This window comes from Rhipicephalus sanguineus, chromosome 7 (assembly GCF_013339695.2).
Source record: "Rhipicephalus sanguineus isolate Rsan-2018 chromosome 7, BIME_Rsan_1.4, whole genome shotgun sequence".
Lineage (NCBI taxonomy): Eukaryota > Metazoa > Arthropoda > Arachnida > Ixodida > Ixodidae > Rhipicephalus > Rhipicephalus sanguineus.
Window position 1 is genome coordinate 58,715,091 of NC_051182.1, and position 12,470 is coordinate 58,727,560.

Here is a 12,470-nt window from a genome sequence, read left to right on the forward strand (position 1 = left end):
GCATGGCGCCCCGCCATAACTGAAAGATTAATTTTCTTTTGTGGCATAAGGAATGACTACGGCAGCGTCATTGCGCTGGGTTTGGAAGGGAATGCGTTAATTTTGCCCCTGCAAGTCTCAGCCGAAGCAAAATTAGCACACATACAGCACAAGCGGTAGAAAGAAAACGTTCAGAAAACGAACGCTAATATCTCACTGAGAGGTCGGTGACCTAAATCCGTTTATCTCGAGACAGGCGCTAACGTAAGCAGAATTGCCTCACGGCTTCTGGCGTTCGTAGTACGTTCGCACGGGTTGAGTTGCCAAGGCACCGCGACCTTTGAGCAAACACCTTATCAGCGGCCGATGCAAGATGAAACTCGAGATGTACGGTGGTGAGAGCTGATATCGTCTCCCAACGTTCCACGTAAAGGTCAGTGTCAGTGGTAAAGCTACACTGCGCACAGAATCGTGAGATTACAACAGTTACGTGGAAAGGTGACACCTTCGCAGTGAAGTTCACTATTCCCAGGCGATGGTAAGTATTTACGAAATGTGCAACGAGGCCTAGCTTTCACTTTTACCGAACATTCTTATACTAGAATTTAAAACATCGCTTTACACAAACCAGCAAAAAGGAGGATAGATAACAGCGCTGTTGTCAGTGCCCTTCGTATATCGGTCTTCTGTTTCCTGAGCTGTTTTAGATTCTAGTATGTCGTGCGAGCTCGCCCAAGCATCCACTTTAGCCAAATATTTTAAGGAGAGACAAGAACACACTGCAAGATCAAGTCTACCGAGAAACAGAAAACGGCAGTCCGACATTTGCAATGTTTGTGGTCTACTTTGTAATCTCTACAATATTGTAGCGATATTAGTGGGAGGGTGGCCTTACACAAAATACCACCCGTAATCCGAATATCAGCCCGCATTGACGATAAACATAAAACGCAGAAATTGAGTAAAGAAAGAGTGGCTGCCACAGGTTTACAGCAGCACATCTACACAACGTTCTTGCATGAACGCTCAGAGTACATATATACACTAAAGAACATGTAAAATCAGACACATATCTCGAACAGACAAGTGAGCTGCCAGTTTTTAATGTCTGCATCACTCAGACGAGCACTCCATCTGATCTTACCGATTCATATGGTCGTCGTAGCATTGAGTACTTGAGAAGCTCAGCATCACAGCGAAGTAGCGTCGCTAGTCCTAAGAAACTGGCAGACGTACATTGGCGCAGGCTTCGTCGTCACGAAACACAAGCAATGACTGCACTGCCCTGCATCCTCACAGAAGTTGCACATAGCATCGTCAAAAACAAGGGAGAACCTCCCTGGATACAATTGTCCATCGAATGACGTCCATAGACGAGTACACACTGAAGTTCACAGAACGTCGTGGCTGGAGCTCCAAAACGGTAGAGAAGTAACATCTCACAACAAAACCGTGAGGCCCGCTGTTACCAGAGTTAGCAGCAATTGAAACGCCCGTGCGCCGGGAGGCTCAGTCAGTGTGACGGCACCGCCCGACGGCTCGTCACCGGCGACTTCACTGGGCGGGATTGGCGGCACGTAGCAAGTGTCGCTCAAGGGGTCGTAGATGCCCGACCCCGCGTGACCGGCACACTTGCGCGGGTTGACAAAGTGGCTCCGAACGCCGAGCACGAGGTGCGTCACGTCCGGCGCATCGTGACCGTACGCAGCTGGTCGAGCGCCGCATTCAACGGCCCCCGCCGATGATCCGCCCGCGCACCGGAAGCAGTGGAAATTGCGGTAGTTTGAGAGCTTGCGCGGGGAATACACGTACGCTGTGTAGCTAGAACAGAGGACGACGTCGCGTCTTGAGGCGCCCTTCCGACAGGTAGAAGACGCGAGGCGACACTCGCGAAGTCCGGGCAGCTCGTGCCAGAAGGACTCGGATGAAGCGTCGGAGACCTGTAGCCTACAGCTGAGTCCCTCGGCACCATGCAGCGCGTGACTCATCTTGCCGTAGTGTCCGGCCGCGAGCAGACGCAACACCTTCTCGGCGTTCCACGCCCTGTTGCACCGAAGTTCCAGCTGCCAGGGCCTCAGGGCGTGCAAGTCGTTGTGACAGGCGGCGCAGAACACGTTGGCGTACATCGTCCTTGTGGCGTTGCTGTAGACAGGCACGTTCTGCAAAGGCTTCAGCTGCGGCCCCCGCCGAAGGCAGTGGTCACGCAGGTCCGGATCGACCGACGGGTCCTCAGGGCAAGAGGCCAGGGCGTAGAACTCGCGGCCGTTCTCGAGGACGCACCGCCAGTGCGACGCCGCATCGGAAGACGTCTGGGCACCTGAGGAGGTACTGCTCTGGTCGACGCAGCAGTCGCCATACCGTCTGCAGTCAGCGTCGCAGCGACACACGTTGTGCGGCGCGTCATAGGTGCAAAGGTCCTGGCCTGCCGGGCACACTCCTGCCGCAAGCGGTTCTCGGCGCACTGCAGTCCACCATGGCTCCACGTCATCAGCGATGTCCTAATGAGTGGAAACACACACACGCCATAAATTTGAAGTAGACCTATAACTGCAAGCCATGCTGCGCCAACCACGAGGTGATAAAATTTCGCTAGTAAGTACCGCATTCATTGCAGTACTTCGAACTTGTTATAGAAATCTGTTCCACCTAAAAAACTGATCACATCAGTAAGAGGCAATAAAGCTTAATATCCTAACATTAACAATGAGTGAAGTAGTAGGTGTAACTAAAACAATACGCCGATTTGTTAGCAGGTGCTATTCTGGAGACTGTCGAATTCCGTCATATTGTCAAATTTCGTAATGGCGGCGTTTTAAGCCGATCTGAGAGCAGCCATCATAGCCAATCAGGGTTGAACAATGGCGGAATTCGACGATATGTCACAATTTGACAAGGCCCAGTATAGCATCTACGGTCAGTTTGGAGACGTGGGCAGGTAATGAAAATGTATTGCTGTTAAGTATTCATGACATCTATTGCATGTTTGCTGTTTATCTCCTGTCATTAAGTAATTACGTATGGTGTGTGTGCGCCCTGTTCGCAGTCGATACGGTGAATATTGTTACTAAGAAATAACTACGCTAAAAGAGGCTTGTATTATGCGTCAGCAACTATCCACTGCGAAAGTAGAGGCACAAACTCGTTGCACTTAAGGCTGAAACACAAGCGTAGGAAGGAATATTCTGCGAAAAGAGTAGCACCGCTTGTTTGTTCACTCTTATAGGTGGCCATACCCAGTGATGTTCCGCGTGCTCGGTTTACATCGTTGGATGAGGTTGACGCAGTATGAAGCGAAGAAGCGCTAAAGTTAGTTGGAGAAATCACAGCATCCTCTCACGAAGCGCGCACCTACCATCGCGGGATGTATGTTCTCTTGAATATTCACTGCGATAACACCTGGCACGCAATCTTCGCAGATTTAGTGCAACGGGAAGCTCGTCAGCAAGTGTGTAGATAACGAGCTAGCAGCGCCTGCCTTTATGTACCACTGTCTATATAACTTAGAGTGAAGCATATATAGCCGGATTCTGCTAAAATATACATAAGAACAATATTTTCGAAACACGTTAGCATTGAATAAGTTATGTTTATAGAATATCGTAATCCTCTCTTTCTTCAGGCAGCAAACGCGGAATTCAAGATTGGGGCGTTCTTGAATGTATTTGAAAATCACGTAGACCTGTGCACCCTGTGGACTGTGTACTGCCGCATTTCGAATAGTTTTCGCAGACGGTACAAATGTTCCCTAAGGGTAAATAAACAATATTAATGGGTGGTCCGGGACTCCAAATGCGTCCAAGGCCAGCATATACCTATCATGAGATACCTATCAGCATATAACTATCATGAGAGGCCCGCTGTTTAAAAGTGAACACGAACTGCGGGCCGGCCACTGGACTTTGTCTCGGTTCTCGGCCGATACGACGACAGACGCGGCTGTGGTCTGGCGGTTCCACGCACCTGCAGAGCCCACGACAAGGCCGGAGACTCAGCCGTCCAAAGGAGCGCCAAGAGCAGGAGCGGCAGCCTCTCCCGGCCCGCTACGCGTCCTCGTACGGCGTGAAGCAACATCGGCACGACCTGCACCCGTTCGCTGTTGGCACCAGTCCACAACGAAGACGGCAGCGGCGACAGCGCCGCATCAAGCACTGCCGCTCACTCGGCGCTCAATCCCGGCGGCGGCCTTCGGCTTTCTCCGCTCGCCCGGCACGCAAAGCGCGGCAAGCCGTTTTCGTTTCAACGCACCAGCCACCGAACGGTCGCGCAAACGACGCGCCGCGCAACCGGCCACTCGCACGTGACTTCGACGTCACCACCTCCTCTTCCCAGCCATTCTGGGCCTCCTCCGTGCTTCTTCCCACGCCGGCCCCTCTCCTTCCTTATCTAACGCAACACTCCCCTCACCCTTTTCACCGCGGGAGCTTACGAAGCGAATACGCTAAAAGTTCGCAGCGGATAAGATGCGCAGTCGGCGGCCCGTCGGACGCGTCAGGGTCGCAAGGGCGCGGCTCGTGAGTGACGCCTGTAGGCGCTCCCGTTGGTGACGTCATCGGGCCGTTTTTATTTTTCGTGAGGCGTAATTAACGCTCTGCGGGGAAGCCAGCAGCACGGACGGAAAGATAGAGCGCAACGCGAACAGGATGTTTCGAAATCCGAAAGACGAGGAATATGTATGGAAACATGTTCGTTCGCATAGTCACTACAGAACGCTGTAAAGCAGTATGATTTAAAAGCTACCAGCTGCAGAACTTACAGGAGTTTGAGGTAGCGAAGTAATAGCGAAATCTCTCATTCACGCAAGCGGCTGGTCCTACCGTGATCGCTTACGCGCTATAAGCATTTATTTGGTTATTTGGAAAAGACCGTTCATTTTATTTATTTTTTAAATTATTATCGGAGTTTATTCAATGGAGGGTCATGCGTGTCCATAGAGTGCCAAGTCCGCGGTTTTATTAGCGATGCGTATACCACGAAAGTTATGTACTTGCAATTTGGCATTGTTTGCATTGGCAAAACCTGAACTTGAAAGTGACGAGGTACGGTATAATACTGTTCCAAGGAATTGATCGCGTTTTAGAAAGCTAAAGGTTATCTGTATCCTTAACTATTTTGCAAATCAATACAACCTCACCAATGCCCTTAACGCAAATGCCTGGGCTACGTTAGGGCATGACTAACATCATAACATTATTTCCTATACTAAGCAAAACGTATTCGTATCGTTCCTTAGATCTCGGGGCGTGAATCGTTCCTTAGATCTCGGGGCAGCAGGAGCGTACCGTGAATATCAGGAGTTTACACCAGCAAAAGTTATTCGAAGGAACATCTTAAACTTAACGTAACCGCGAAAACACCTTTTCTTTATACAGCAATACCCCCCATGCATTTATATTTCGTTGTCTACGTACTTTGTTAAAGTGAAAACGAGAACTATGGAAATCTCAATGGTTCATTCCTAATATGCCTAATAATATGCAGGTTGATGTTACCAGTTGCGTAAATCCAGAAAAACCACAAGGGGGGACACTCTCCTGGCCAGGGCGGCTATTATGTTTTTGTAAACATAGGTTCTATATTTAGTTATATAATATTTAAAATCATGCTTGGAAATAAAATTTTAAAAATATATGAAACGATCATGAGTTCACACCACGTAATTGTATTGTGCTATTGAGTGTTCTTGAAAACCGAACGAATGGTAGTTGCAATTTCAACACAGCTTTACACAGCTGAAGAGTATTGAACGCAGGTACTGTCGGACCGCAAAAGTTTGCGGGATGTGCAGCGCGTGGCGGAGCGACGGAAAACTGCATTGCTGCGTCACCTACCGTGATGCGGCGGGTGTTGAGGCTATCGGCCGCAGCCTACGCGATTATATCCGGCAACGGCACGTTGTCTAAACGCGCCGTCGCTAATCGCCGAGGCCGATAGCCTCAACACCCGCCGCATCACGGTAGGTGACGCAGCAATGCAGTTTTCTGTCGCTCCGCCGCGCGCTGCACATCCCGCAAACTTTTGCGGCCGATAGTACACACGTACTACGAAATAAACCGGCGTTAAAAAGTTAAGAGCGCTATACTTAACTATCATGTAATTGAAATATGACGTTTCAAAAATAAATATCAAGAGGAGGACACTTGCAAGGGGATCCCCCCCCAGCCTGAACACATGGGGGGTCAGGACCTCCGACCCCCACCCATGATTTACACCAGTAGATATTACAGAATATTCATCAACACTTTTAATATGTTGAATTAGTCCTAACAGTATTTTTTTTTGGCAAGTAGCTTTTTCTTTGTAATAACATTCACTTTTTGGTCGACTGATAAGGAAATTCGGGTACTGCATCATCTATTGTTTTCATAGCCAAAAATTTCTTTCTTCAACGTTGCAGCAAAGCAGTGTTTTGTTCGATTTATTGCATGTGGACACACGTGTATTTTTTTCATGGGTGCGTATGAGGTCGATGCTTCGATTGCCGGCCACGGCGGCCGCATTTCAACGGGGCCGAAATGCACGAATACTTCCGTGGTAAGAATTATTCCTGGGCCCACCACAACGGTCTTTCCTCAAAATAATATCCTGCATGATTCTGGCACGTAAAACGACAAAATTTAGTTTTAAAGGTGAATTTTTCACTCAGATCTGAATTTTGGGTAGCTGCCTTTCACCAACCGTGGTTCTTTAACCGCCGGCATGAGCGTTGTGCGGACGCGCGTTTCCTCTGTGCGGCGCCACGCAATTTCTGAGCATACATCACTGTGCGGCGAAGGAGTGTGCAAACTCGCAGCTCACAGTTGGAAAAGCTGAACTTCCTGTCGTTGCACGTGCCACTGCCATACGTGGCGCGTTCGCGAGCGGCAAAATAGCAGGGGGTGTTTCCGTTGGCAAATGAAGTACTCTTTCCTAACCTGAGGGCAAAGAGAATTCAAAACATTGGTGTATGCGGCTGTCGAACGCTAGACGGAAATGTGACGTCAGAAATGCAGCCAGTCCATACAAGACAACCTTCTTCCACAGCGGCCATTCTTTCGCCGCTTTCGCGCACGAAATCGCCACTACGTTGCTGCTTCACCAGTGGATTGGATGCGGCTAGACTTCAGCATCAGCTGCTGGACTTAGCTCGTCGCTACAGGCTGGACTTGGAATCCTCTTCAGCCTGATCATTTTGCGGTGAGCCAGAGACTCTGGAACATCTATTGCAGGCCTGACCCGCGCACGACCAGCGGAGGAACCAATTTCTGCTAGCCTACGATACATTGGGCCTGCCTACATACAAACATGACGACCTCCCGCTTACGAGCTGCAACCAGATCCCTCCACTTTAGAGATTTGTAGAGTTCCTGGATTCGACAGCGCTCATTTACACCTTGTGGGACAACTGTGCCCGTGCCTCTGCGGCCGGCTTCGAACCTGCCCCTCCACCCGAGCATCACCATTGGTGCCGCACGCCACTCTCCGGTCTGACCACCGAGGACAGCAGGTGGCCACACAAGGCCCCCACTTCCCCGGCTACTACGAACTCCCACTACCAACACCGTTCTCCTTTTAACAGCAAAGTGTTTAATCGTTACGGCGTGGCCTTGTATAGTATATAGGGTAGCAAGGGGGCTGGAAAGGGAATTGAGCGTGAGGAGAAGAGATGTGATGGTGAGGGAAAGGAGAAAGGGAGAGAGGAAAGCATAGCACAGAAAGAATGCGTCTACTGGACGTCTACTGGGGCCTACGTAGTTTCCAATCGGTAAAAATGATGTACATTGACCTCTGAGGGGACCATAGATTTAACATACCAAGTTTCAGGAAATTTCGTTGAGCCAATGCCCCCAAAATACGACAAATACAGTTAGAAGTTCGTTACGTCACGAGCGGAAGATTTCGGAACAAAATTTAAAATTGGAACTTTGACCATTTTCTTTATTAGTACAGTTATAATGGCAATTAAATTAATGACATTCGAGTTCTCAGAGTACATTTTGTCAGTCTCAACCGATTCATCTTTTCATTTTAGTGTCCCTTTAAGAACTGAGCAAAGTCCAAGCCCGGCCTGACCCGAGCCCGCCACGTCAAACCCGGGCCCGACCCTAAGCCCGGAGCTTCATACCCGAGCTCGGCCCGGGCCCATCATGAAAATTACTTTACCCGGGCCCGGCCCGGGTTTTTGGTAGGCCCGGGCCCGTGCAGTGCTCTAACATATATACGCTCACGTACTATTGTATTTCACATTCTACCTTCCACCCACCAAGCACAGTGTCCTCTTTTTCTCTTGTGCCGGCCTTGTGCTCCTTCGTCGTGTTCACTTTTGTACATGATTGCTCCCAGTATACAGAGTGTGTGCCTGTGAGTGATAAAGTATTGCACACAATAATGCCTTCTCCCACCATGGCTGCCAGTGTACAGATTGTCTTGAAACTCCCATTCAACCCTGCACTGTGAAAGGATGACGTATAGGGCTGCGGGTCAGCCCGATATTGCGTTATCTAAGTAAAGTGTGGGATCGGGCTGGTTGGTATTCCATATTAAATTGCTGAGCGAAAAGTAGACACAGCACGCACATAATAGACGAGGACAAGCGCAGACTTCCAGAGAGAGAAGAAACTTTATTAGCACTTGGCCGGCAGTTTGGTCTTGTTGGCCTCAGATGGCGGCGCTGAGTCCCTGAACTCGGGCGGCATCTTCGGCCTGCCGGACGGCCCAGAGCTTGTCGTTGAGCTCCGAGCTTCTGAGCGCCGCCTCCCAGCGGCGGCGTCGCCGACGGAGAAGGTCCCCCGCGGCTCCCGCAGCCGGGACGGCGGCGGGAACGAGTGAGCTCGAGGCTTCCTGTTGCCTGGTATTGGCAGCAGCCATAGGCGCATCGCGAACGGCGGGCGTTTCTCCACTGTTGTTGCCGGCGCATTCCCAGAGCATGTGACGCAGCGTTGCTCTGTGCCCGCATGTTTTACATAGATCGGTAGTGTATAAGTGCGGGTAGCAGTGGCGTAAGACCAACTGAATTTTATTAAAATAGCACACAAATATATAGCCTACAGAAAGGATGAGGTAAGATAAGACCACAAGGCCTATGCCAGGAACCAAAAAGAAAGGGAAGAATGAAGCAACTGAAACAGCAAAAGGCAAGTAACCACCCCGGAACTCCCCGTGCCGAAGAATCCAAGTAGGTTAGTCCGATAAGAATATTAAAGTTTCACTGATACAACTTCCTTGAGCTATTGTTGCAGCCTCAATGATGATTCTGGTGCCTTCATTAGGGTGAGCCGCAAGAACTCGCGTTTTCTTAAACAGGGGCCGCAGCCACATTCCGAACATTGAGAGGCCGAAAAACCGTCCTCTCCACGTTTTTTTACTTTTTGACTATGTTCCTGTAGCCTTATACGTTAAGGCACCTGTCCGTCTGACCAACGTAACTTTGTCCACAGGACAAAGGTATACAGTAAGCAACTCCCACTGCACACTCAACAAACTTCTTACAGTGCATAATTTTGCAATGGCTCGAGTGTCTTCCTACGTGTCTAGTTCGAACACATAATTGAGACAGCTTATTCGCTGCGGAAAAAACAACCGACACACCTACTGTTTGCCCTATCTTTCTCAGTTTATGTGAAATGCCATGTGGATACAGCACCACAGCAACCTTCTTGTGACTTGTTTCTTGTGAAGTGTCAGACAATATAGCTGCCTTTGGCTGTCTGCACAGCTTCTCAGAAACGGAAACTAGTAAGTAACTGGGATACCAAGCTGCCTCACGACGAAGAAACTGCTTGCTGAAACTTTCCTCTACTGAGTGATGGCAAGCCTTGGTTAAAGCGTTATGCAAACACGCATTAACAATGCCACGCTTAACAAATTTGCCATGAGAGGACGCGTACGGTAACAGAGGTTTCGTTCCCCGAGGCGCATAGCCCCAGCAGACGTGTCCCGTAAGAAGGATAATACAATAACAAATCATAAAAACTTCAGAGAAGCATCTCCCGGCAGCTCATGCGTAAGAGTGAGTGGATCGAAGCATTCCTGGAACACCACCAAGGCCTGCTGGCAGGACGCCTCAAAGGCATCATTGTCACAATCAGCGTCAGGAAAACATCAACAAAGCGAAAGCCCTATCTAGCATTCATTCCAACCAACTGTTCATGAACCTTTCTATCTAAATGAGCTAGAAACAAACCACATAACACCAGGGCGATGCACGAACCAGTGCATACGCCAGTCTTTTGCAGAAAGACCTCGCCATTCCATTCCGCGAAGGTCGCTGCAAGGTAAAGCTTCTGCACATCCAGGAAATTAGAAACAGAAACGCCACACTCATTCTGGAAGGCTACAGTGCCAAATTCAAAAAATGTGGTTGATCCCTCTGATATAGGAATCGGTATAGAACACGAAAGTGAAACAGTTGGCACATAAGCGGAAGTCTCGGAAAGACTCGCGACCGGGATACATTGTCCGGAGACACTGCATTGCACGCGCCGGCGCATCGAGCAAATCACAGGTGAACCACAGGCGTTCGCAAACCGTGCAGGCGAAACCGAACGGGTTGTCACTGAATCGTTTGATGAACTCGCGGTCCGCTGCAGCGAAGGGTGCATGATTTTCGGGTCGTGGACTATCCTGTGGGTGTGCTGGGCATCCTGCGTCGTATTGTTGAGCGGCGTCCCGCTGGCGGGTCGCTTCGGCGAAGGTACGATCATCTCGGTCTTGGTTCGGTGTGTGTCGCGATGCGGTCAACTTCAGGAAAGCGAGAGGCAAAGTTCTCAACTTGAGCCGTGAACGCGCGAAGGCCTCCCGCTCCCCCCTGACGTGTCCATGGCTGCACCAAACTCACTTGCGCGACGTTAGCTCGCCGACGTCGTTGTCTTTCGACGGCGCTTAATGCCGCAGTTCTCGTAGTCGGTGCCATCACACTCGTATCAGTAGAAAGTGGAGACAGTTGGTGCATATGAAAGCTGCACTACTTTGCACACGCTAGCACAACGCGAAAGACGAAGCACGTAACTGACACACTAATACAACGCCAAAGACAGCACGCAACTGAATCGTCACCGAGTCAAATCAGCGCGTATAGCGCGTCGCAATTGCAGCCTCTGCGATCAACTTCAGAAACATTTTCAGAGCGAATTGCGGAGGCCACGCTCCGCTGTGCTGAGTAGGGCGAACGCCACCTAGGTGGCGTTGGTAGTGCTTCTTGATGCCAGAGTCGCTTCGAATGCTGGCATCGAGGCGTCGTAGTGCTGAGACCACCGAAGCGTTCACTGTCGGTGCGCGTTAGTGTCATAATGCAGTACTTCCCTTTTCTGCTCGTAGGCGGCGGCACCGCCCCGAGCAAGAGCGCAAGCACCCCTCCCCCCCGAAATATTGGTGAAGTAGGTGTTTAAATTAAATAATGAAAATAGGTGTTTTTCTCAAATAGTCAAGGTTTTAAGCAAGTGCCGCCCCACTCCCCGAAAAAAATTCCTGGCTACGGGCCTGTTGTGACCATGTTACGATATGACCCCAAGCTCCCTGCTTCGGCCACCCTCCTTCGGCGGCTTTTGCTCGCTGATGAGTGCCACTCTCAGTTCCAGTGAAGGTATGCGAACATCATAATGTTTTTTGTTGTTGTTTTTTCAAAGCTGGTATGGAACTGTCGCGCCTCATGGCTGACTCTCAGCCCAGGCACTTTCACTGAAACTGTGAGCTGCAGTAGCACAACGAGCGACAAAAGCAGTCTGTGAACGAAAGGGCTCGCTCGAAGAAAAAAAAACCTCCTGGAAAGCCATATTTTGACGCGTGAAATTTTGTTTCGGCAAGAAAAACGAGTAGTGGGAAAATGTGGTTTATTCACTGATTTTATTAGCAACGTATCGAAAACGAAGACATTCAATACATTCCACAGTAGCGTATCACGTATAGTAAGTACAAATGATCGCATTATACAGAGATGAGACGGCGATTCATGAGAGACGGAGCCGGTTGTGGCGGGGTCGCCTTCTGCAAATAAGGACAAAATGAGTAACATTTAAGCTCACATGTTGAACTATTGCCTAAACAAATGCCAACACTGTTTCCGTAAAATGGCGAATCCAACTCATACTGGTCAACTTCGATTGTATATCGTTGCACGACTTCAACTAAAAATACTCCTCCAAAAGGAATCAAGCAATGCTCCCAAATTTAATGCTGTTGTACATTCACGTAACATGTTAAGCATTGCTAGTTTCTCACTAGCTGTCTCAGGACATTGTAGTATTGTCAGTTGTTTGTTTACTTTGGCTTTACTATTCTACACTGCCCAGAAGAGCAAATTAACTATACCAATCATTTGAAAGCTGCTGGGCGCCGACACGCGTACTCTTGCTCCTGTAAAATTTCTACTATACAGCGGCAACCAAACTTATGGAGATCATTGCAGCACGTGGCAAGATTTGACTTCGTCGTATTGAATTGTGCGGTTTCACGAACCACGATACGTCCATGAGACACGCCCTAGTGAGAGACTGTGGACTATTTTGACTACCGGAGGC

At 49.5% G+C, this 12,470-nt stretch overlaps 1 protein-coding gene across 1 annotated transcript; it reads right to left on the reverse strand.

Moving 5' to 3' along the window:
* Positions 1-511: 511 nt before the first annotated feature.
* On the reverse strand, positions 512-4,251 carry LOC119399466 (uncharacterized). The gene is made up of 2 exons (XM_037666266.2): positions 3,940-4,251; positions 512-2,477 (listed from the first exon to the last, which is right to left on the reverse strand). Exons 1-2 carry the CDS (start codon positions 4,048-4,050, stop codon positions 1,419-1,421), a joined length of 1,170 nt encoding a protein of 389 aa, XP_037522194.1. The 5' UTR covers positions 4,051-4,251; the 3' UTR covers positions 512-1,418.
* Positions 4,252-12,470: the final 8,219 nt, after the last annotated feature.

Bases quoted from the DNA above. Each gene is read 5' to 3' on its own strand.
- LOC119399466 (XM_037666266.2), bottom strand. From the start codon at position 4,050: ATGTTGCTTCACGCCGTACGAGGACGCGTAGCGGGCCGGGAGAGGCTG. The intron at 2,478-3,939 runs GTGCGTGGAACC...TCCACTCATTAG, and splicing joins CCTTGTCGTGGGCTCTGCAG to GACATCGCTGATGACGTGGA.